This window comes from Lissotriton helveticus, chromosome 5_1, assembly GCF_964261635.1.
Source record: "Lissotriton helveticus chromosome 5_1, aLisHel1.1, whole genome shotgun sequence".
NCBI classification, from domain to species: Eukaryota; Metazoa; Chordata; class Amphibia; order Caudata; family Salamandridae; genus Lissotriton; species Lissotriton helveticus.
Window position 1 is genome coordinate 143,192,479 of NC_136065.1, and position 26,953 is coordinate 143,219,431.

Below are 26,953 nucleotides of genomic sequence, written 5' to 3' on the forward strand. Positions count from 1 at the left end.
TGGACCTACAAAATGCATATGATTTAAGTTTCCGTTGGGTTAGATTTTGAGCAAATTGTGAAAGCATTACATCACTTTGCTGTAGCCTCGTCTCATGGCCTACCTTTCACACTGAGAAACCATATACATTTTGAGCTAAAACAATTGTGGCTTAGCTGTTAAAACACATCAGCATCACCTAAACATGCTCATTTCAAGCTTTATTCTGCAGCTGTTGAACTGTTAATTGAGAAGTTAGAGTGCCAGAAGCTGTTGAGACGTGTATGCTACATTAATAACCAAATCACACACACACACAATCCCAGTCACTCACACACATTTTACACACAAAGAAAAAAACAACAACCATACTATTGCTTCTAAATTGCCGCCTCAAAAAAGTAATGTTCTAACAGCCTTACAAACCCAATATACCTTGATCATCCAGGTGGATGATCCATATCACTGGAATGAATTCTAGATTACCTCATCTCATCAAAAGAATAGGAGGACACCTTTGTCGGTCCTAGCCTCCACATAAACATCAAATGCCTTTAAATGACAAAGACAATGGACTGGTTTATGTCGATGCTGGGTATTCTGAGGGCGATGCTATAATTCCTCAGACCCAAACTGCGACAAAACGGCACAATCTACTTCTTGTTTGGCTCGCAACAGGCTGGACAAAATCAAATTACAAGTTCAACCACTTCGATCACCCCAGGGCAGAAAGGGCATGTTCTATCAGAATCTGAATCTACAGACCTCCATGTGGTAGTAAAAGCACGTATTGCAAGGATCCTTGAGCAGAATTTTAAGTACAGAATCCATGAGTAGGAATAGTTCAAATAGTTAACTTTTAACTCCAAAAAGAAAGCAGAGAGGGACCCCACCCTTTAGACACTTAAGAGTATTTTGATTTACATATTGCCAATATGCGCTTTTCAATGCCTGTTAGATCAGTACAGTATCGGCTGGTGTTGAACAAAGATTGTCCCAATCTGTCTCAACCGATCCCTGACCACCCTAAACCAGGAAATCTTAATAGACTCCTAACTGCCCCATTATCTCTTCTAAAGCTCCTCTGAGAAATATAAGTTATGGGGCTGACCACAGTCTGCGCCAATAAATTAGTGGTTTCCACCCCTAATGTCCTTGACTCGCCTTAACCCATGATCTAGTCATATTGGACACAGGGGGTTCTTACTGGAAGTTTATTCACACCCCTCTTTAACCGTTTTTCTACTACTACAATGGGCCTAACATCACAAAAGTCTCATAATTCAGCACCATACAATGCGGCCACCAATGATTGACACCTATAGATCTCCAAGGTTGGGGTAGTTGGTCGGTATGCAAATGTGTACTGGGCCCTCAAAATACCCCCACAATATTGCGCAAGCTTCATTTTAGACTTCTGAACCTGGAATAACTAGTCAAATTAATCATAACCTGATATTATGCAAGGAATTACAAAGCGCTCATCGGCTAATGTACATTTGCTATTCCTCACCCAAGGAAACAAATATGGCCATATCACCTTCCAACTTACTACACCTCACTTTTAACTTTTACAACTCTGTGCGGTTTTTATCATCTCAGAGTAACATCTCACATTCTGAAGATTAACATTTTAGGAAAAAAGAGAATTGCTTAGAACCATGGCTTTATCTGATGTATATAAAAACAGGATGAAAACGTTTCACAAATTAAAATATTTATTTGCTACAGAAAACACTTGAGGTTGAAGTTTACATTCAAAAGAATGTCTGTATTACCTGGTCATAACTCTAGCATGTGTTCGGCTATCCATTTTACTGGCAAGTAGCAGAGCATGGCCCCATAAGCCATGTTTCATGGCAGATTCGAGTGCATCCTATAAAAAAATGTATTTAAGAAGTTCAATACATTGAGAGATTTTATGATTTATGTAACACTTATTTGTTTGCTTCAGTTTGAAAGATATGTATATAAAGAGTGAGATTTGTGAAATGATACCTGCCAAAGAGCGCAAACGTAGCTGTGATGATATGAAAAAAATACAAGTTAATTGTTTAACGTTTAAGATGTAAAAATCTATTTTGCGTGTGGCTACTGTCAGGTTTAGCTGGCTGTGAAAGTACTGACACTACTAAAGCACATGGTGATGGGATATCAGAGAGGGTTGCACACTGAATCATTGACAGTCATTTTTTACTTCATAATGTCCATTCAAGGGGCTCGTTAGATTGCCAAGTGGAAAGCCTCCGCTCGACACAGACTCGGTAATGGGACCGACTGATATGAAGCCAGTGGTTCAGACCGCCGGAATACAATGCGACCAAAAACTGTTCGGTTGGAGTCCCATTGTTCCCTATGGGAGCACGTGTTCCGCCTGACAACCGACCTGAACACATGCTCCTATGGGGAAGTGGTGTGTTTGCGGAAAACCCAGCACCCTGTTGCAGGCACCCGTAGCGCCTGCCACACAGTGCAGGCTTTTGGGTTTTACATAGGAGTCCCTTAGGTACCTCCTCGTCCATCAACTGTAGGCGGAGGGGCCAAGGGGGCCCTGCCAGGGGCCAACAAAGTCACTCTGACAGCCTTTCTGTGTCATACATTTAATACATGTCATTACATTTTTCACAATGCCTGACCCTAAGATGGCGGCCACCCCGAAGAGGCCCCTGTGAGTCATTGATGTTACCATGCTTAACCTTAACATGGCACCCGCCCCTGAAGAGAATTTGGGTCTGTGATTGCTGGCATTAAAGGGAGCCACGCCACGGAGTGGTGCCTGAGAACAGCAAAAGACAACCTAAATCAACTTGAATTAACATAAGTTAATTCCTAGATGGCCTCCCATTCAGAGCGCTGGAGCTCAATGATTTGTAGATCGGTCTCAGCTCCCACTGCTCATCTCACATTCCAACCCAGCAGCCAGGAACACCAGATGCTTTCGACGGAACTATGATGACGCCCCATGGGTGGATCCAAAAACTGTTTTTACCTACCGTGGAGCTCGGGCAACCTTGGCCGATGCCCGGTGGAGCTGTCCTATACAGCTATAGAGGACTCTGGCCCCTTGGCCATCACCTACCCAACTGGTCATCTGAAATTCTTTTCCTCGTCTCCCCGTTTGTGTCTCCTTCCCTCCCCCTCCTCATCCCTCTGTTGATCCTCTGATTCAAACTAATGTAACTATGTAACCCATAACTCGCAGATTGAACTGATGTAAATAACAAAACTGTTTGTACCTACCACGGAGCCTGAGCAACCTTGGCTGATGCCCGGTGGTGCGGTCCTATGCAGCTATAGAGGAGTCTGGCCCCTTGGCCGTCACCTACCCAGCCGGTCATCTGACATTGTTTTTGTCCTTGCCTCCCCGTCTGTCTCTTTCCCTCCCCCTTCGATGGAACTATGACGACGCCCCTTGGGCGGATACCAAAACTGTTCTTACCTACTGCAGAGCTGTCCTACACAGCAATAGAGGAGTCTGGCCCCTTGGCCGTCACCTACCAAGCCGGGCATCTGACATTATTTTCCTCCTCTTCCCAGTTTGTGTCTCCTTCACTCCCCCTCCCTCTGTGATTCTTTGATTCAAACTGTTGCAACTATGTATCCTGTAACTTACTGATCCTCATGTAAAGCGCTCTGGTACCTCTGGGTCTAGCCAGCGCTATATAAAACTTTGAAAATAAATGAATAAATAAATAAAATAAATAAAACGACATCGTAATCACGTGGGCGGAAACACTATCCTTAGGGGTGTACGATGCGGTTCCGACTGACATGGAAATTCCGCGAGTAACTCGGAAGCGATTCAAAACAACCGGCTGGTGTAAATTCCGACTGCGAACATCGTAATCGGCCGGTCGGAATGTAAACCAACAGTCGGTCAAAGGGCTCCGACGCGGTTGAGGAGATACCGACTGTGCCGAGGAGGCTTTGCACCGGACATCGAACTCTGCACTGCAAGTTGGAGTTATGTTTTGGGATTAAGGCTTAGTTTCAGTTCTGTAACATTATCTATAACTTTAAGTAATCCTGGTACATTTGTGATATGATCAAAACAAGGACCTCGTATGAATTAATATGGAAAAACAAAATTTACTTTTGCATTTGCTTTGATTAGGTTTAAAATGCGTGTAATAGTCTCTCAAGTTTAACTACTGGTATAAATTGTTCCGCTAATTAAGCAATTGACACATTAACTGTATGTAGAGCTACAAGTTGTCAGTTGTAAGAAAGAAAATACTTTAGTCTCCAATTGCCACTTCTGTAGTTGTAACATACTGGATATGCCTAAGTGAAAGCACTGTGACTCACAGGTACAAGACTTGGGCATTTTATACACTTTCATCATGTTTTTCTACTACAAATTTGGATTACAGATATTTTAATGACTTGAGTAATTAGAGATGCTACAAATAACATTCTAATGATTTGCTGTGAAATAAAATGCAATTTAGATCATTGCAGAAATAAAGTGTTGTGCAAAGAAAGTAGCGTCATTGACTCGATATAAGCAGTAGTAAAAGAACAGGAAGAAAAATACTCCAAGACACCTATTATTTTTATAGATAGGCACTGGGACACTCTGGCATGGTCACAGATGCCTCAGTGGGAGACAACAACATTAGGCAACATTTGCCAGTGCTTTTTGGTTTTTGAAAGTTAATAGTTCTGTATTTAATGTGCTAATCTTAGCATATTGAAATGAGATATACAGGAAAGCACCAGCAGGATCAGATAGAGGGATATAGTTGTAAACTAGTCCCTTATGCAGTTCAAAGAAAGGTTACACCCAACAGCAAAGTTGAGCTGAGCCAAAACGTGATTTGCAAGATCTCAAGCAAATCGCTGAAAGAAGATGGCTGAAGAAAAGCCATTGTTTGAAAGGGGTGGACCCAAGTCCACTGTATGTATATTGTAAGTATCAAGTCTGTTTGAGAGCTCCCTCGTCAACCGCAGACCTAACAAAAGGCCTATATAATATGGATGTAATCACCTTTTTCTATTGATGTACAGAGGCACACCAAAGGGAGGAAGTAATTTTCATTAAGTATTAAGCTTTAGTCATAAAAGATATCAATACTCTCTAGCTGTGCACTAAACTTGAGAAGGATGGTCTATCAAGTAAACCTCAAACCGAGGTGACTGCTAAAGGAGGTGCTATAATTGTCAAGGAGATGCATCCAAGTCAATTGAGAAATAGCTAAAACATGCAGTTTGCGTTTCCCAAGGACGGTCTATGCACGGGCAAAGAACAAAATAAATGTTATAGTTATGAACTCACTTACCTTTTTCCGACCATAAAGCAGCAGCTCTCTGAACCGCTCAGTCTCTTTCTCTATGGAGTCTGTACTGCCACCTGTGACATCAGTAAGAAATGAAAGCTGAGAAGCAACAGATTCTTCAACCTGCTCCAGAGGTTCATTGCTGAAATCTATCAAGTTGGCTTCATTTGGTGACTTTCCAGGAAGCCATACGGTTTTATGGTCTTGTAGCAGAAGCTCTGCTATGTCGGTTCCTACTACAGTCTGTAAAGGAAGACAAGAAGTAAGCAGCTCAGAACATTTATGCCATGGTAATTAAAGGCAATGAGGCAATTAAAGTAAAGCACCTCTTATCAATGTGATCTCTATTCTAGCTCTTCAACAAGTCTGGTGTGAATGCCAACCATGTTTACAGCTTATGTAATTCCTGAATTCTAGACATCAAAGGTTACTAGTTCAACAGGTCAATGATCTGAGGAGATTTTGCAAGTGTGGTAAAATTAATGACAGTATTGATGCAAACCTCAAAATAGAAACACATTTATATGTAACAAACCATTTCATGAGTAACGGCTGAAGCTTAAAACTGTATTAAGAGTTTAGACATGTCTCAGAGACTGGATACGATGCTTCTAATGATTTGGTTTAAAGTGAAGAGTAGTGTATGGAGAAAAAAAAATTGTGTTACGGTAAGATGAAAAATTGTAGCCACAACATTAACCTTCTGATGAGAAGGTTAACTTCCAGCACATACCTGTTTTTTGCTGATGTGGCTATTTCTATGCTACAAAGTAAAAAGTATATTTTACATACAATGGCCTTAAACAGCTCATATCCCGGAACATCTCGAATGGTTTTCTTACACTTAACTTTTACTGTGCATATCTTAGAAAAAGCGATAGAGTCTTTCCTTTGAGGAAGGCACCCTGGTCGTACAAGGGAGAGCAAAAATGTATAAGCTTACCTTTATGGACCTAAGATTTGGGTCCTGTTAATTTTTACGTTTAATCCTTAAATTCAAGGAAAGAAAAAAATAATGCTAATCGGTGGCTTTCAAATCAAGGATCCCATTTGACAGGATGCAAAGCAAAATACATGTCCAGACACTAAAAAAAAATAGGAGTCTCGCTTTGATCAAATCTCTTAATAGATCTCAGAGGAAAAGTGTTTTTAGTAACAACGAAAGGATTGAACAGGTCCTATGAAACCCTTCTAATCTGCAGTAATATTATTGCTAACCAACATGGTCTCATTTGGAGAACTTCTGCTTTGTTAAAGTATCTAGATTTTCTTATTCTGCTATAGAGAATAGTAAAATTAGGTTCAATAATTCAATAAAGTTTTACAGAATTAAAAATTGGTGTAAGATAGAAAAAAATGGCATGGTAACAACAAAAATATGGAGACCAGCCTGTAATGTGAGTCAAGACGTATTGTTCATCCAATGTCTGAAGAAGTTAAAGCAAACTTCGGAACCACTGCTTCAAACCAGTGTGTTTACTTTCAAGTACTTCAATGAACTACTCGCGCGATTTCACATCAAATTCAACAGTTTAAGTTTAAAATATTTGTAAAGCGCAACATACACCTAAACGGTTTCTTGGCGCTAAAGTGGCAAAAAACAGCCTAAGTGTCGGAATCACCAGCTCAGGCGTCAAACTGAGGCAGGGGGATAGAGGATTTTAAGACAGAAAGGCCTGGGTGAACAAAAAAGTTTTAAGGGATTTGCGAAAGGTAGAGTACTGAGTGAGGGATCTGAGGTGGAGGGGAAGGGAGTTCCAAAATGCCGGGGCAAGGGTGGAACATTTAGAGCCGCCCAGTTTTTTTTTCCTATAACGAGGGGCAACTAAGAGATGTTGGGCGGAGGAACGGAGGTCTCTGCTGGGAACGTATGTTTTGATGGCTGAAGATATGAAGAAGGGGGCAAGGCCGGATCTGGCCTGAAAAGCCATGCAGCCTAGTTTGAACAAGGCGCGTTCCCGGACAGGGAGCCAGTGGAGGGTCTTCAGTAGGGGAGAGGTGTGGTGAAATTTAGGGAGACCAAAGGCAAGGCGAGCCGCCTGGTTCTGGACCAGTTGTAGCTTGCGCATGCAGTACTGGGGGATACCGTTGTACAGGGCGTTCCCATAATCCAGGCGGGACAGGACCAGTGCGGACATAATCAGTTTGAGTGCAGGAAAAGAAAAAAAGCGAGAAATAGAACGAATAGTGCGGAGAGTGAGAAAACAGGAAGAAACCACCGAGCCTATCTGGGAGTGAATGGTGAGTTTGTCGTTGAGCTTGATACCTAAGGTTTTAACAGAGGAGACTGGGGTGGGAGGAGAGCCAAAGGAAGGGGGCCAAAATAGGGAGTTCCAGGGACTGGAGCAACCACCCGTAAGCACAAGTTCCGTCTTATCGGGATTGAGCTTCAGGTGGTTGAAGTTCATCCAGTCCCTGATAAAAGATAGAATTGATTGAAAATTAGAGATAGAATCAGGTGAAGAGGACAGATTGAAAATGAGCTGGAGGTCATCGGCATAGTTGTATACCGTGACCTCCAGCTGCTGAAGTGCAAAGATGAGCGGAGAGATGTAGAGATTAAATAATAAAGGGGACAGAGAAGAACCCTGGGGCACCCCGCACTGGACCTGACAGGTGGTAGCTGAAAACTCCCCAAGACGAACCGCCTGGGTCCGGTCCCTCAGGAAGGACGAGAGCCAGATGAGGGCCGAGCCTCCAATGCCCGCCGCCCTGACACAGGAGAGTAAGATGGAATGGTCCACCGTGTCAAAAGCGGCGGACAAATCAAGGAGGACCAGCGCCTGAGGTTGACCTATGTCCATACCTTCTCTAAGGGTGTCCGACACAGACACCACCACTGACTCTGTCGAGTGCCTAGGTCGAAACCCAGCCTGGCAAGGGGCCAACACCCCATTTTCCTCGACAAAGGAGCTGAGCGCAGAAGTGACGTGACGCTCCAGCACCTTGCCTAAGAAGGGTAACAGGGAAATGGGGCGATAGTTGGCCAAGGCAGAGGGGTCGGCTCCTGGTTTTTTAAAAATGGGAACGATAGAGGCAGCTTTCAGTGACGGAGTCACTACACCCCGGGCCAAGGAATCATTGAGGAACCTAAGAGGAGGCAGAGTGCAGACAGAATAGATCTGCCGTAAGATATGTGCAGGGCAGATATCTGCTGGGGAGCCAGATTTGATTTTAGGGAGAAGGGAGAGGAAGATTTCCTCAGTAAGGAGCGGAAAAGAATTGAGAGAAGCTAGAACCGGGGGTAACTGGGGGTCTACGAAGAGGGGGAAAGGGGGAGGGGGATGTTAGTTTGGATTGTCGCGATTTTTTCCACGAAGTATGAATTCAATGAATCGCAAAGGTGCTGAGAAGGGAGAGGCTTCAATGAGGTCCTATCAGAGAAGGCCAGGTCATGGGTGATGGAAAAGATCTCCTTGGGTTGATTCTCTGCCGCCAGGATTTTGGCTGAGAAGTAAGCTTTCTTGGTCTCTATAATGTTTTTTTTATAAGTCCCTAAGAGAAGGACGTAGCGGGACTTGGAGGTGGGACAGTAGTCCAGTCTCCATCTACGTTCTGCTTGTCGGACCGTTAATTTCTGCTCTTTCAGTTCTTTGCTAAACCACCGATTGGCGTCTTTAGGGCGCCTGATCGAGGTGCGCCGAAGGGGAGCCAAGCTGTCGCTTCCGTTCTTAAGCCAGGAATCAATGGCCTTAGCTTGAGCTGCAGACGCCAAGCCCGACAGAGAAGGGGAGGAGGCCAGAAGTGAGGAGGTTAGGTCCGGCAGGTTGGCCTTGCCCCAGTTGCGAGCCCAAGAGTTTTTGGCATGGGCAGGTATCTTGGTCGGACGAAGATTAAGAGAGAAGGAGATTAAAAAGTGATCTGACCAAGTGCAAGGAGAGACTGTGAGTGAGGACAGGGGGCAGTTGAGAGACCAAACTTGGTCTAAGATGTGGCCGTGAATATGGGTAGGAGTGTGGACTAGGGAGGTAAAGTTAAGTGACAGAAGAATTTCAGAAAATTCCTTGGATGGGGCACATTCCTTAGGGTCTGAAGGCCAATAGTTGAAATCCCCAAGGACCAACACTGAAGCATAATTGACAGCCAGAGTGCCAAGTAAATCTTGAAAAGCGGGGAGAAAAGACGGGGTGGGTTGGGGTGGACGATAGACCAGCACAACGGCTTCCTAAAATAAGTTACATACTGTTAATTAGAATTATCTGTTATGGGAATCTTCATTAAATTCATAAACACTAGAATGTGTGTGTGAAAGATCCCCGAACAAGTTTCATTTCAAGAAATCTCGTACCAAAAGAGTCTTAAATGACGAAGAAAAAAATCTAATTTTAAACAAATTGGGATCCTACATGAGTCTACTTCAAGAAACATATGAACTCTAGTCTTACATGGCATATTCATTTCGTATGTTACACGAGTAAGGATCTCAGCACTTAACATTCGACTTACTTTTCTGGGGTCGTGGGAAGGGCTTTTATGGTTAATAGAGACAAGCTATTTCAGAAGAGGTTTTGGGAATAGCTTGAATTACTATTGTGCCCACCTCGGAGTCTAAATGTAGACAATAACACCTAGTAAAAGTATGAATAGATTTCAAGGGCTTCGCTCTACAAATGCCCAATACAGGGACATTTCTTAAACATGCAGCAGATGCTGCTCTTGTTGAATAGGCTCTGGGTCTGCCAAGATTGGATTTGTTGGCATTCTGGAAAGAGTGAAATGCAACACACTATAAAGCAGGAGAGAGGACTTACTTTGATGTGGGAAGACCTGTATGAAGGAAATCAAAATTAAGGCTCCCAGTTGCGTTTTTACAGATTTTTACAGCTAAATACAGACAGAAAGCAATGTGTTTTCTGTCTGCATTTATTTTTAAAAGTGGATAAATACAGAAAACTGGGCTTCTTTTTTACGCGATTCTCTGTGCTGTCTTTCATGAATTATAGCCCAACAGCTGAGCAGAAAGACAGCATGGGAAGTAAAAAGACAGGATGAAATTTCTTTAAATAATGACATGTCAACATACATTTGTGGTATAATGCAGAACATGCATCAAAGTATGACTATGTGTCGATCAGTTAAATAAATATGGAAATGTACAGTTTTAAAACTTCCTTTATTCGCAAAGCACTAGATAAATACAACTAACATGGCCAAAAAATAAATATGGATAAATAAATAAAAACACAAATAGGGAAGACAATGTCTTGAAATTTCTCTTAAAACATTGAAAAAAAGAAGGTAGAAATAACTGAATGCCGTACAAGGTGTTGAATTAAGTCACATACTGGGAAAGTATGAGGTAAAATCCTAACAAAATAGAATGACAAGGACTCTGAAGTATTCGGAGATCCATTCAGCATGCGTTGAAATAAAGAGCTCAAACTTTCAAACAACTACCAGTGCAATACATGCAGATATATGTAAGTTGCAGGCTCCTTAAAAGGAGTAACTCATCTTTTCAGCTTCTCATTACATTCTGGACATCAGGTTACCTTTTTTAGTTGCTTGAACTTTCTGCTCTTGACATTAGGGTTGATCTGCAATGTTGTCTTATAGAGCGGATTTGTACATTTAAAAGCCCATTAGCCTGCATAGGCATACAGTTTGCAACTGGACGGGAGAGGGACACTCCTCGCCTTCTTTACAATAAAATATACATCACAAACTGATCTGTGAATTTGAAGTGTTCCGGGACCCTTGCATGCAGGAGGAATAACCTATGTTTATGACTTCAATGAAGATCCTGCGATGCAGAACTGAGGGCTGTCACTAGATTGCATTAAGGGGCACTGGAGCATGCAGACTGTCTTATACCCACAGTCTAATTTTGTCATTATTTAATTAGGAAGTGTTTGCATGTTGGGCTTCTCTTTTTCTTTTGAAAATAAACTGAAATACATTTGCTATTTTTAAATTCGCCTTGAATAAAGAAAAAACAGCCATTCTCCTTTACAACAATTGCGAGCACACATTGCATTCTGAAATAACTACTTAAAGGGAAAATAAGAAATAACCCTACCCCGTTCTGCCTGCACAGCAGCACAATAAAGTCCCACAGCAGACTCGCAGATTCTTTGTCCAACAAGCCATCATTCCGTAGGCACTCCGTAGATTTGTTTTGTGCAAAATTAATAACATCTACTTTATGGGTGTCATCCCTTAAAATCAATTAGAAGAATAAAAGTACAAGATAAAAAACAGGGAATACTCGAAGTCATGTTCATACTAACATGAGAAATATTTTAATGACTCATCTATTGTTCATATCAGCATACATTTACTGTACAATTAGATAAACTCTAACAACTATTTATTAGAGGGTAAAATAACTGATATAGATGTTCATAAAGAAAGGACAAGTAAAAACGTTCACATATTTCTGTTTTTTGCATATAGTTATTCATGCCAAGCCCATGACCGCATAAACTGACAATGGCACCTAGAGTAGATCTTTAAACAGCAGTATATTTTAAGAGACATTTGACAAATACAGTGATTGTTTCATACTAAATACAGCTTGCCCAGGCAGAAGTCATTTATATCAGCAGGATAGCAGCTGCTGTAACCAAATAGATTACAAAAACTAACCACTCCCAGTACAAAACGGTCACTCTCTGACCAGGCAAGAGTGGGAACAGAGTGTGAGCAGCTCACTTCACTGGAGACCTACTTTGCCTGCCTAGCAGCCTAATGGCCATCACCTGGCAGATGGGGGCTATATAGAATTGTTCTGCAATTATGAGATGATGGGAGTAGGAAAATGGATTATTATGTAGTGTGGTTGTGAGCCCTCACCATTTGATAACGTCACAATCTCGATCAGGCTAGATTCTGTAACAAAACCTTTACCGCAGTCCTGTGTAATTGTGGCACAGAGCAGTCAGGCTTAATTAAAGAAAAAAGTATAAAGCATTTAGGAGTACCAAAACAGCCAATAAGAAACCAAACACAAAACTGACACCAATTTATGAAAATAGGATATATGTTTGTGTTTAAATAGACACCAAAACAAATAAGCTCTTATCCTAAAGGTAAATAAATCACTGTACTTCACTGAACAAAAAAACCCCGCAATAAATCGTAATTGGCTTAGTAACTGCTGAGCTGCTTGGCTAGAGCCACTACTAATCTTCACTCGAATGGGCTGCAACAGGTTGGAAGCCATTCACATGGACCACTCAGGATCAGGCAGACAGTTACTTGTCGGGCTACCTGTCTCAGGGTCTTCTTTGTACTTTTGTCCTGGTACATTAAAGAAGTGATCCTGATGAACAATGCAGAGGATGCTAAAGAGGTACAGTGAATTTTCTTGGGGCCTCCCTTGGGTAAATGAAAGTCCCGATCCATCTCTGGCCTTGGGCCAAGGTCTCCATCTCCCACGAGGCTACAATCGAGTCCAGTCGTCACTGGCCAACTGGTCTTCCAGTTACAGCGGTCTCAGCAGTTACTTACAGTTAAATAAAACTTTCTTGACTTAAGCCAAGGGTACCACTACCTCGGGGCACGTTGTGTAGATCAGGACTCTCCCAGTTTGCATTGCAGCGTCCAGCAGCAGGCCGGCATTCCTAGGCAGTTTGGCTCTCAAGGGTGCAAATTTCCTTTAGCTTCTGTACCCCTGATGCTTAACTGGGGGCTAGTCTCCTACCCTTTGGAGTCACTTCTGGCAGAAGTGGAGCTCTTTAGGAGCTCTTTTCCACAAGTAGGCACAGTTCCCTTTGCAGGTCCCTCTGGCGCAGCAGTTGCAGTCCAGTACTTGGTGCAGCTCTCTTTGCTGGGTCCAGGGAATAGCAATCCATTTCTTCTTCTGTCTTCTTTCCAGTCCGGTAGTAATCTGAAGACTCTATGCCAGGGATGCCAGTTTATGTCATCTTCGTGTTTGTGGGAGGAACTCACTATCCAATGGGGCAACAGTTCCCACGGGGCAACAGTTCCCACGGGGCACCCATTCCCACTTTACAACCCTTCCTGGGTGCTTGACCAGAAACTATTTCAGAGTACCCTTCCCTGCCTGACTCCAAGATAGGTAAGGGTTTCTTCCTCTGTGTGGAGCTCTGGATACACCCCTAGGGTGTACCATAATGAGCCACTCCACCTGGAAAAACTGTTTTATAACTTGTTTTCCCCCGCTGGACGAGCTGCCAGCACAAAGAAGGAGGGGATGGCTAAGGTATGATTGGCAATTGCTTCACTGAGGCAGTAGCCTCTTAGAAGATTGGCTACCTGTAGTTACCGCCTGGTAGTCATACTGCTGGAGGAGGACCCACCTCCTCCCACCAACAGTTCTCTTTGTTCCTTGTTCCTGGGAGCGCTTCACAATTATGGGCAGGGAAGCAGCCTGCTGTCTCAGGTGACAACATCGGTCGATAGCCTGGAAGGGCTACCAGAGACTTGGCCAACAACACAGTGACTTTATAAAGTCACTTTTGCGGTAAAAGTTATTATTTTGCCAAGTTGGCAGTTTAGAAGCTGTCTGACTAGGCTGCGATGGAAGACTAGGCTGCGATGGTTTTCACATAGTCATCCCATGGTTGGCACAAATGCTGCAAAGTCCACTGGTGACAAATAACTTACTAGCCCGGGGTACCAAGAGTATTATATACTAAGGTTGTATAAGTAAGTTAACCATGCAAATTAGGGAACAGCCAATTGCACGTATACTTTTGAGTGGTCGGAGCACATGCACTGGGGCCTGGGCAGCAGGGCTTAGTGCATTACAGAGTCAAAAAACCACCAGCATCGGTTCAAATTTTAGCAGAGTAATCATACAAAAAGAGGCACTTTCCTACAAGACAAATCACGTACTTAAAAAAAAAAAATGAATTATGGGAATGTATTTAATGAGTGAGAACCATAATCTACATTCATGGCATAAAATCAACTCAATATGACTATAGTGGTGAGAACCTAGTTAAATTGGTAGTGGAACAGGAGAATGGTATATGGGTGTAAACTGGTCAATAATAAACCACTGTTGCACGCCATCAGTAGCATAAAGAAAATAACCATATGCTGTTAAATTTTACAAACTGGGTTACAGCCATTTCACTAGGTTGGTAAACCTTCAAATTAATAAGTAGCCCCAAAAAATATAAAATACAACATTTGATAAAATTAGAATTCATAACTAATCTGTAAAACAAAAGTGCAAAATAAACATTTTGGTTGCTGGTTCTTCTTCAAAATATTATAACTTTCTTAAAACGTGTTAGACTGGAAACAATGGGTAAAAGAATTAACAGAAAGGGGTTTCTAGGAGTGCTTTCTATAGTTCAAAAGTGGGTAGGCTATATCTACTACACTCTAAACCATTAAAGTAAATATTTAGGAATGCTCGGTTGTCTTCAACAGATTTAAATGTTTTGTGTTCTCTTGTATGTTAATAGCCAAAAATAGAAATAAATGCTGTAAATTTGATTTGAATACCAGCATAATTAAAAAAAAAAACTTAATTTCGTAATAGATTTTTTATTTATAGAGTTTTGTATAGCGCGAACATAACCCATACGAGTATCAATATTGTTAAACATACTTAAGAAGGGGTCCAGGGAATGCTCTCATTTCCTCTTGTTCAGGAGAATACTGCAACATGGTCTGTAATCCAAAACATAAGAGAATCATTTTAAAAAGTACAGAACAAATCAATGTCTAAATATATATATTATATAATCTAGAATATAGGGTCACTAAGAGACACCTCTAGCTATTATTAAGATGTTACATGACAAAAACAAACTATTTACACTGGAAAAGCCAACCTTGAGAATTCTAAATAAGAAATGAAGGTTGCCTTCATGAGTCTTAAAAAAGCAAGGCAAGTTCTCGACCGGAATCACCAAAACAGCACGACCACACAGAACACTGCTATCTGCAAATACATTTAGCAATATCCTTTTTTCCTGATAAATGGTGCAATCGAACCATGTGCGAGTCTGTGTGTGCAAGTGTTCACATCTTTGACGTATGTGAGAGCACCAGCCTAGTAGTGTGTACGTTTTGCAGATGCAAGGAATCCTTCAATAAAGAAACAGAAAAAGTTCCAAAGGTCATTAATTAACCCAGATTGTAAAGTATTTGCTAAAGAGATTACTTGGAGAACTGAAAATGTACTCCTAAGTTAGTTTCATCAAAGTCAATCTGGCAAGGTTTGTGGTGGATAGAGGAAAGGCAATAAAAATGTTTTGTATTTTTACTGCACACCAAAAAATAGATGAAATGGAGTTTAAAATGTTATTTCCAATAAGAAAATCCTATATAAATCCAGACTCTAAAATATTATCACAATGTCTTAGGCATAAATTATGCATATATTATTAATTAGACTAATTAGATAAAAAAAACTTTAGGATTCAAAAATAAACATAACACACTACATAAATCTTACAAGTTAAAATAATTGACCTGGTTAGAAACAGGCTGTCAACATGCACAAGGGCAGTATTAAGAAATATCCCTAGATATCATCTTAAACAAAAATGCTAGGACTAGACCAGATCTTCCTAGGTATGAGTCTCAAGATCATATCAACTAGAGATCTTCAGGATCAACATAATATAATTTGCATTAGCAATTTCAATATCCCGACATTTCATTGTGCTTAAAATGACTTGTGACTTATTCCCTGTTCCAATGCAATATTTCCTAAAGAAGGAAGAATAGTTTCCCTTTCACTCAAGAGGAAACTATCTAAAATAAAATTCATTGCAGATTTCATTTTTAGATCACAGATACAATAGCCATAATTTTCTCTATCGCTAAGGTCAGAGATTCGCAAGCCTGGATCGATTCCTATTCAAAATTGTAGAAAAATACTCTGTATTCGTTTATCAGGAACCTGGGACAAATATGGAAAGGTCTCACGTCACCCTATGCACTGATAAAATAAAATACAGAAAACTTCTTGGCAAGATAATGTCTAGCGTCAGTTATCATACCTTCCCTTTCGCAAAGCAAGCACTTCACCTTACTTAAGACAACATCTTCAATCTTATTATCGAATTCTAATTGAGGATTTGCGACAAATTCAGTAATAAGTCACTGGAAATCATCAGACCATGACATTATAGCATCGAACACTTGGGCCAAAAGCTGGATTGCATTCCTACTATGCCTAATGCTTAAGAGGAACCTTAAAACTCTAGGCCAAGCTAAGAGTGACTATAAATCAAAGTCCAGCTCCAGTCTTATTGCCTCAACTAAGAATTTTTGGGGACACTCAAGAAATTTTATTTAACACTGACTGTCCAAATGTTCCCCTTTGACTCAGTGGAGCGGGGGTTGAGGAGGTCTATAATAAGGAGTTTGGCTCCATACAATTATTGCGGTATTAATTTGTTAATAATCGCCTTTTTAAAGGCTCCATGGAAATGCCCCTGAAGTGAAGCCAAACATTTTCAAGGCCTTTACAGTTGCAAGCAATGAGATTCTCATATTAGCGACATGATTATCCCATTTTAGTTTGCAAGAATCAATCAATCAATGACCTGTTCTTATGGAACACTATTTAAATACCAGGAGATTTATTTGGCCGATGCAGAGTCTTAGGGCCCCATTATGATGGCAGGTGGCGTAACAGATAACGGGACCGACGCCAAAGGTGCGGCGGTCCCGCAGGGCCAATTAGGATGCGACCTCCACCCTGCCGGTCGCATCCCGAATCTTTTACATTGCGGCGGGTGGTTCTGTAAGCACCACCCGCCGCAATGTAAAAGTTGCATATTGTGCATTGACATGCACAAAGTGACAGGCACCGCGCGATGCCTGCCACCTTGTGCATGCCAATGAAGGGGGGAACATGGGTACACCCCAAGTGCACCCCCACCAACACCACGGGGGCCCTCAACGGGCCCCCAAAGACCGCATGCCTTTCCATGTCAGCATCGCCGCCATGAAAAGGCCGAAATCCGCACTCATCATAATATGGCAGGCGGTGGCTGCTAGGCGCCACCACCATATTATGGCCCGGGTCCGCACGGCAGGCAATCGTAACGACTGTCTGCCTGCGGAAAAGCAGCAGACGGTCTTTCTGCCTGCCGCTGTACCCCCCCCCGCCATTGTAATATGGGGGGGTTTAATGGCAGGTGGGCGGGGAAAGATGTCGGTCCGACATCATAATGACCCGCTTAGTCTTTTTCACATTAACAATAAGTCTGTTGAATTCACAATAGGAATTGACAGAACAGATTTGAGCTGCAAATCCAAGTGTAGTACATAACAACAAGACTGTCAGCATCAACTATTGTTGGTGAAACAGAATTAGTGTTTGGTAACGCTCACAGGAGTTCAGAGGCTAATAAGGTGGGGAGCTAGAATATCATTTCCCACTGGAATTTTTTATGATAGTGTTCAAAGACCATTTGAAGCACCTCAAATCAACCTAGATCCAATTACTACTGGGAAATTCTTGTATCATTTATGCAGATCCTACAGAATATGCCTACTTAATTTTTTCCAGAGGACACAATAATTGACCCGGTCAAAAGCGTCACGTAAGTCAACAAAAGAGCATCAGATTTTTTCCTACAATTGCTACTGACCTCCCTGGCACTGCCCAGGATATTAAACGGTGGCCAGTCATGCCTATGCGGCGCAGCTGGTTCTACACTTGCAAACAATATTTGAGGAGTCACTAGAAACTTCCTGCCTTCCAGTCTCTTTGGTAGGCACTCCTCCTATCCTTACCAAAGCCAAATAAGGATCCTGAGGGCCCTGGGCTCACACCGGCCATTAGCATTGCTAAATACAGATCATTAAATTTTGGCAAACATTCTGGCAACCGTCTGGGACTGCTGGGCTTGAGGCTGGTCCACTCTGACCAGAACGTTTTTGTCCCATCCCTTTCAATCTCACTTAATCTGTGGCGATTATTCAGTCTTATGCACTGTGCCCCACTTGTATGTCCTTCTGCAGTGTGTCCTGGATTTAAAAAGGGCCTTTGACTCTTTGGAGTGGCCCTTCCTATTCAAAGTGTTGCCTAGCCATGGTTTTGGCGTCAGATTAATAAGGCTGGTCCATTTGCTGTACACACAGCCATCAGCCAGGGTTAAGTCGGGCTCCATGATTTCGGCTTTGTTCACTATAGGCAGGGGTACAGGTCAAGGATGTCCCATCTCCGTTACTCTTTGCCCTGGCAGTTGAGAGGTTGGCAGCCCATCTGCTTGCACAAGGTGGTACATGAGGCATACCTCTTGGGGGACGGGACCCACTCAGTCTCCCTTTATGCGGACGACTTGCTCATCTACTTGAGAGATGCTACCTATATTCCTTGTGGGGTATCGGACACACACTATCATTTTGCTGACCTCTCTGGCATATGTTTCAACTGGGCTAAATCTAGTCTATTCGCATTCTCCCAGACCACACCTAGCTAAGACATTAGCCTGCAGGCAATCCCCCACCGTTTCAGCCACGCACGTTCGGATATTTGGGGATTCAAGTCTATCGATCCCCTGCGGATCTGTTGGTTGGGAACTGGACAGGTGCGGTCTCTTCGCTGCACACTCAGATGACACTTTTTGGAAGACACTACCTCGGTCGGTGGTTGGAAGAGTTGCTCTACTCAAGATGGTGGTGCTCCCTCGTCTCCTGTACTACTTTGTTAATTTACCCTTATACGTACATGCCTTTTTCCACACCTTTTAAAGTGTGATTAGGAGCATCAAATGAACCACAAGTAGAACCAGGGGGCACTTGCCAAGCCCTATCAGCCGACAGATCGCAGTGGTCTAGCAGTGCCTAATTTTGAGCACTACTATCTGGCGGCCCAACCCCAATGGGTGGCGCTATGGCTTGCGAGCTCTTATTTGAAGGACACTGCCACTCTACAGCCGCCCTGGAACCTAACTGCCATCTACAAATGGTTTCACCCTTGTGCTCGCCCTTTGCAACACAGTCCTGTGCTTCTGCTAGGTGCACATCGTTGCTATCGCTGCAGTCTCTACCTCACCAGGCAGCTGGTCACATATGCACTAGTGCTGGTGGGAACACAGCATGGCCAATGCATCACCACCATGGCGGAGCCTTCAGCCTAGACTACTGCGGGGATTCAATCATTTGGAGATCTATATAGGGATGAGTGCTCCTACCCTAGGAGTCACTAGCGTAAGAGGGCGGCCTTCCTCCTGGACAATTTCTCCTACACACTTTCCTGATAGGGCACTGAGGAGAAACTGGGGCAACATAACCAGTGAGCCTCCCATGCATCTTCCGATCCAGTGCCGTCACAACCTTGGTCAGGGCAGGCACTTGGTACGCTGGCTGGATCGCACACAGCATCAACGCTTGCATCTCTCTGCAGACAGTGGGAGGCAGATCTCAATTGCCCATGTATGGGCAGGGAATGGTCATTATTAGAAAGCCCTACCTACATCCCACACAACACTCTATTTTCGCTTAATCCAGCTGATCATCCTACACAGGGCTTATCTCGCCCCTTTTTGCGCCGAGCTTAGCAAATTTGTATGTCCATACATTTGAACAGCAATATGTTCTAGCCACATCCAACCCCTTTCTGAATTCGATAAGCGTTTGGAAACGCTATATCGATTATGTGTTGGTTGTATGGCGGGGCCCTTATGAATCCATCTCTAGATTCCATGATTGGTTGAACACTAGGAACAAATTCCTGCGATTCACAGTAGAGGCTGATAAACAAAGGAAAGCGTTCCTCGACCTTTCAATCTACTGGACAAATTAAGGGCTACAGAGCGAACTCTTTCGCAAACCTATGGCATGTAACTCCCTATTAACATTCGACAGTCAACATCCGAAGTCCCTCAGGGAGAATCTGCCATTCGGACAGTTTCTCCGCATTCGGAGAAACTGTTCGACAAAGGAGAAATATGAGGAACATGCGGCCGTTCTTACGAACCAACTAGAAGACAGGAAGTATCCCAAAAGAACCATCAAAAAAAAGAGTACAAAAGAGCCTCCAATAACAGAGAGGCCCTTCTAGACATAACCATTGGCGCATTCTTAATTACGACAAAGTCAAGATCCCTCTTCCCCTTTTTTCACTGAAACGGAGCACTAACATGAGACAGACTGGTTCACAGCAGGCCTCATGTGCATAGACAACAACAAGAAAATACATTATGGGATCTCCCTAGAGTCCAGGGACATTATCCTTGCGGTTCGTGTGCAATATGCCCGCAGACAAAGCCTTCCAAAACAATCAATATTGGTACCTGCAAACCCTGGGTGCAACGTAGTTATACGAATTGTAATAGTGATCACCTGATATATTTGATGACATGCCCTTGTGGTCTGAAATATGTCGGGATGACCACAAGGAAAGTGAAACTTTGTATGCTTGAACACAAAAGCACCTTCAGGTGCAAGAAAACCATGACAGGACTTACTAGACATTTTTTCGAAAAAAAACATCAAGCAGAAGACTTTGACTGGACTGTGTTGGAGAGACCTTACATCCCCCCACATGTATCAGACGTTTCTAACTTTTTGTTTTTGAAAGAACAAAGGTGGGTCTTCAGATTATCAAGCGATACTCAGGGCTTAAATGATTCGATACCATGGGTGTCCCTGTCTAAAAAATAATGTCCTAACACACAACAACATCAGTACTTTTATTGTGTGGATATCTTGTGCTGGTAAAGGGTGAACACGAAATCTTATCCTTGAAATTGCGGTGCCAAAGATCGTAACTTTAACTAGTCTTTATCTCCCTCGTAGGTCCTATTTTTACTTAATAATGATTTTTGCCCATGCATAATGACTCCTTTTGTGAGAAACAACATCTTACATATTTAAAGGACATTACACCATACACAGTAAATACACCTCTGTAGGTCATAGAGCGTATCAACATTGAATCGACCTCTGGTCACTTATCAAATAGATATTGTTGACCAGAAGTAGTAGGAAATAACTAAAGTAAGTGTTTCGAAACCATCTGCCTCATTGACACAGCACATCGCGATGTCAATCAGGATTGTGGTTCTTCCTATAGTTTATTGATTTATAGTTTACTGATTTATAGCTTACTGAGCTATCCTAATATATTGTCTGAATAAAAACATATAGAACGGTTAAGTATTTGTCTAGAGACCGATGCTAATTTGATGTAAACAAAAAGTCGACTAGACACCGGCATAACGCAAAATACGACTGACGTGCTCACTATGCGCCGAGTTTTTCATACTCATGTGTTAAGCGTATAAAACTTGGGACCGAATACGGAAGCCGCACCTCCACCCCAGCGGTGTTTCGGCCCGAGGTACCGACGGAAAGGTAGGACGGTTTTTTCGGTTTTGTTTTTACACCCATTAAACAGGATGGGATAGAGATGTCGGCATTCGCAGCCCGGCTCTGTACAAGCCTCACAAGCCTTACAATGCCCGGGACTTTATGCCACTTTTGTGATAGGCTCAGATTAAAGGTTACCCTAACTAACATCACAAACTGTTTGCCGCCATTTGAGAGCGAGGTTAGTAAGAAAAATAACTCTCGGGCCGGATTAGTGCCCTCTCGTAATAAACAGACCCCGAGCTTTTGCACACTACATACTTTGCAAAAAAACAGCGTTTTTTTTCCACAGAGTAGTGTACACACATTTTCAATTAGACAAAATGCTGGATTTCTAGCGTGCCTCCTGTCTGTCTTTGACTCTTGCCGTACTGACAGGGAGGTTATGCGCTGTGCATACTAATGTTTTTACGGAATGTCTGTACTAAGATACTCTTCATTTACAGACATTGTTCCGTCAGAAATAGACTATGTCTGACGTTATTTTCTATTTTTTCTATCTTTTGCACTGCCTTCTTTTCTCTTTATATTATCACCCATTTGTATTCTCCTACTCTGTGTATTAATTTCTTCCACAGAGCGGGACCTCTCAGACACACGCTAGTGCCCGGTGAGGTGAGGTTATGTCCTCTTGGCGCATTGGTAAGTTTACCACTGCTGTTATAATTGTTTGGTCTGACACTTTTTGAAGAGATACAGTATGTATTTAAATTTCTATGTCTTAGTTCCTCCTGTAATTCTTTTTCAGATGCCCACTTGGAGGATTTGAAATTATTTCATTTTGGTTATTCAACAAAATTGTATGTATAATAATGGTGACAGCACTGATGCTCCTCGTTCTAGCATCAAGGTCCTGAAGAAAGCTAGGGAGTCTTCTCTACCCCATTATAGCTGAAACATGTCGACCATAAGGGTAGTGAGATACTGTAACTACTCTTGATTAATCATTCTGCACTTTATATAGGAAGACATCTTTGAGGCAACTGTTTTGGATCAATTATCACGGTCTCTGTTGCCTATTCTTTTTAAATCACTCTTTTTGTTGTTATGCTGCACCTTTCTTATCCTCTCTTGCTACTCTTGAGATAAGAAACTCAATAATGAGGGTACAACTATACATTTTCGCCAATTTTCCTCATGGATATAGGGTTGGCAAAGTATAGTTTGTTGGTAGCCCAGATGATGACACTGGACACGATATGTGTAATGATGGGATACCATTAACCAGTTACAGAGCCCTTCTCTGGTTCTTTGTTCTACATCTCATCATAAGTGTTCTTCTCACTCTTTTTTCACTATTTGCTATTTTTGAGTGGTTCGCTAGTGCTACAGTTCTTCAGCTCTTGCGAGCTGGTTTGTCCATTCAGTTTGGACATCCCTTTATCAAGAGACTTTTTGGACTCCTTGTTTGTATAATGCTTATCTAGCCCCTGACAATAGCAACAGATATTTCCATCGCATCAATGCCGCTTGCCCCGGATTGTAAGCTGGTAGACGCCAACATAATTCATATGCTATGGGAATGTCCCATTTTACAGTTCTACTGGATGGGAGTAATGAGCCATCTGGTACACTGCCCCGACCGAGCCATCTTGAACACATGGGAGGTAAGTAATTTATAAAATGAGCAAGCAGCATAAGGTCATGTCCCGATTTATAGATCTGGGCTTACTGTTGGTCAAAAGACTGATCATCCGGCATTGGAGTTTTCCTGACCCTGGTATTGCATATTGTCACTTATTGTGCAGGGTATATGCCCTGACTTGTTGGACTCTCATTTATGCTACTGAACTCATAGTCAATATGGCTGTATTTCCACTGATTGATGTTACCTGATACACTGAAAGTTACTTTGGACAAGAGCCACTGGAAGGTGCTTCCACAGCCAGTTCAGATGTCCATGCGCTTATTATAACACTGAGTCTTGGAGTAAGTTGGCATGCCATAAAGTGATGTAAAAGTTAATTTGCATTCTCATGCTTGTAAGTATGAAAAAGTAGCTAAGCAACAAAAAGCAACAAACAGATTCAAACAAAAAACAGTGGTAAATCACAGGAGATAGGTGTGGCGCTGAGGCCAGGGCGACTGACCAGATGCTGGGGCTCACGGTTCGATCCCCGGCACCGACGGCAGGTCAGCCCAGCACAATGTGACTCAGGGCAATAGCTCATCTAATCTTCCCGATGGCCCCCAGCGCCGGGATACCTCTGGGTAACTGTGCGCTTTACAAATACTGGATTTACAGAATGATTCTGCCTAAAACCCTCCTACTCTTTTTGAATAATGCAATGCTTAAACACCCAAGTCTCTAAAGACTTGAACAGTTTCAGCATAGATTGTAGAGGCTGAGTTTAAAAGGGAAATTAATCTATAATTTGCCTAGTCCCCCCAGGAAACTTTCTTATGGACAGGATTTATGATGGCACCCCACCAGGAGTCAGAATTTAGGATGAAACCACTTTAAAAAAAGAAAGACTCAGAACATCCGCCCACCAGAGGGGACCATCTTTATAGTGTACTGCAGGTAGACTGTCCAGGCCTCTTGCTTGCAAGGATTTTATATTAATAATTATTTCAGTGATTATCCCTGGTACTAGCATCACCATTAACTGGGCACTCTTCTGTTAATCAGGAGTATATTATGGACCGATTATTTGGGCAGGCTTTGTGAGGTTACCAATTCCACGGTGGTAGCTTGGCGCGAGCGGGAAGGTACCCGAAAGCTTAGGTGTAGAGTAGCAGTGCAGCACACACTCACACTGAGACAGGAAACGCACGCAATAACTGACACCACTCCAGGTGGTTTGTTAAAATCAATACACTTTTATCTATATAAAAATCAGGGCTGGCAAATCATTCAGGGCAACCAATTAATCAATTCAGCATTAGCCTAATAGCACATTTCATTGTAGGCAGAAGTAAATCGGCTTCATGAGGACGCAGGTAACATTTCCTAATGAAAGCAAAGGTAAGTAATTCACTCCTTCAGAACTCAGCCAACATTTCATTAAGCAGAAGTAAAACCACTCTTGTAGAGAAACAGGCAACATTTCATTAGGCAGGCCTAGCATACCTTGGCCTAAGCAGGTGAAGTCAACGAACACAGTACTTCCTGGGTCACTCTGAGATGGAACCTTACATTATACCCAAGCTCAGGGATGGGTCAGTGGCGCCAATGAACCCTTACTTGTATGGCACCTCCAGTACAGGGACACCATTGGCAGAAAACACTCCCCTAACTAGGGGTCCCTATGAGCACCACTCAGATAGGGCTGTTAACGCCCAGTACAGGGGCCTTGGTTCTTTGTGCCTGGCTCTAGGCCTTCAGCCGTGCAACAGGGGGCCAACCGGGCCCAACAACAGTCTCCCAAGGGGGGGGGGGGGGGGGGGGGGGGGGGGGCGGGAGGAGCGGTCCCCAGCCATCCCGGGGGTTTACCTCTTTCTTCGGCCCTCTCGGGGCCTTGTGGCGTGCAGCAGGTGAGTGGTGCAGGTTACAACCAGGCGGGGGCTCGCACTCCCTCAGGAGCCCCCTCGCCGGTATGGCAGGCCTACTAGGGATGGCGCCGGCTAGCAGGAGGGGCTCTGCTCCTCTACGGAGCCCCCGTGCTGGAAGTGGGGAAACCGGACCCGGGCCTTCCGATAGCTCCTTGGGGCCCCGGGACCGGCGAGGACGCGGCAAGGAAGAGGCGCGGCAGCCTCCACCAATGGCCAGACAGGGCTGACGTCGGCGGGTCCCCAGAGCCAATCCGAGGCTCGCTTGCGAGGGGCTCGGACGGACAGCACATCAGGGTGCGGCGCTGGCGGGGACGGAGTCCTTGACGACGCCCCGTCACGTGATGCGTGTAGTTGCTTCAGGGCCTAGCGCGGCCCACTTTGCACTCCGGCGGCCCTCTCTTGGCTCCGGGGGCCGCCGCAATGATGCACACCAGCAGGGGCCTCACTAGACAAGCGCCAGGCCGCGGCGGTGATAGCGAGGCCCAGACTGCTTCCGGACGACACGGGGCAGCACCAGCAATCCCCGGGCCGCTGCGGTGATAGCGACAGCTTTGTGACTTGGCGCGGGCTGCGGCGGTGTTCCCCGGTACCCAGGGGACTCCCAGGCAGCGCGGGGCAGTGCAGGAAAGCCCGGGCCGCAGCGGTGAAGCTCCTCCCCCTTGGCTCTTCACCCGACAGACACCCCCATCCCCTGACAGAAGTCCCTCAGCTGCACCACCGTATACAATTCAACGTTGGCCAGCTCAAACTCCATGCTGACAGGTGGGGACCCGGACAATTTAAAGGAGACACACTAGGACGTAGGTAACAGTAATAGGTAAAAACAGGAATCTGCACACTCACTTTAGACAGTGGGGGTCAATTAGGTAAGCTTGCCTACACAACAGGTGTCCAATTGCAGCGCACACTGACTCACTGGAGGGTGCTGCACAGCCACAGGTCCTTATCCCACCGCTGAACACCAATGTGAGAACTGGGGTCACCAATTCCACGGGGGTAGCTTGGCTCGAGCGGGTTTGATAGAGTCCCTTACTCAACTTAGAAGTCAGTGCCTAGGCCCAGTCACTTCCAGTGGTATAGGTACATCCCCTAGGCCCTACCGCCTAAGACTCCTGCGCAGGTTCCCCCAGGTGCAGTGATGCTCCAACTGAAAAAAAGGTTTCCCTCCTTTTCTTAAATATCCCTAGGTCAGGTGACCACTCTCTAAGGCGGCAAAGTGAGACCAGTCCCCTATTCCGGAAGGTTCCAGGAGCTTCCACAGTCTAGCTATGGTCAGAAAAGGCGGGCTAGTGTTGCTACAGTACCTTAAGGTCCCAGCCAGCTCCTGGCTACTAGGGTGCTACTAAAAAGACCACTCCGCAGTAGCCGGGGCCTGTGGCAGCCATGTTGGTAGGAGAGAGCACCTGCACCTTAGCACTGATTAGCAGTGGTAAGGCGCCCAGAGACCTAGGTCCAACAAAAAAAGGTGGTAGAAACAAAAAGGCAAGGGCGAAAAAAAACGGGGAAAGACCACCCTAGGGCTGACAGGTCTAACAGGCTTTTAAATAAATTTAAGAAAAATTAAACTCATTGGGCATCAGAGACTTGTGCCTCCAGATTAATGAGTGATATTGTAAACTCACTAAAATGTGCCGAATGAGAGGAGCAGTCCTGTTGTGGCATTCATTTAGGTGACCTTGTGTGTCACTATGTATTAATAGGTTTAGTATAGAGTCTGTGGGACTCTCATACAGCATGTGTATTTGTGAGATGAGAATCCCAATATTACTTTCAGCTTACACCTGGCAGAAGGTATAGATTTCTCATTTCCTGGAGCTCATCTGTCTTAGTAGAAGCAGACTTGAAAAATAAAATTTAGTTTTACATTAAAAGGGGTTGGAGTCGAGGAATATAATGTAAAACAGTGCTACTCAAAGTAGGGTCTACGGGCTCGCTGGCGG

The 26,953-nt window shown here is 43.7% G+C and overlaps 1 protein-coding gene across 6 annotated transcripts in view; it reads right to left on the minus strand.

The window, feature by feature from the left end:
• Nucleotides 1–26,953, minus strand: part of SEC16A (SEC16 homolog A, endoplasmic reticulum export factor) — a 421,944-nt gene that overhangs the window by 312,209 nt on the left and 82,782 nt on the right. For all 6 annotated transcript variants that reach the window (XM_078641918.1, XM_078641921.1, XM_078641919.1 and 3 more), the window contains exons 9-12: nucleotides 14,788–14,849; nucleotides 11,278–11,416; nucleotides 5,262–5,501; nucleotides 1,758–1,855 (exon numbers count right to left, since the gene is read on the minus strand). In XM_078641918.1, coding sequence (XP_078498044.1) covers nucleotides 1,758–1,855; nucleotides 5,262–5,501; nucleotides 11,278–11,416; nucleotides 14,788–14,849 — 539 coding nt within the window. The remainder of the gene's footprint in view (nucleotides 1–1,757; nucleotides 1,856–5,261; nucleotides 5,502–11,277; nucleotides 11,417–14,787; nucleotides 14,850–26,953) is intronic.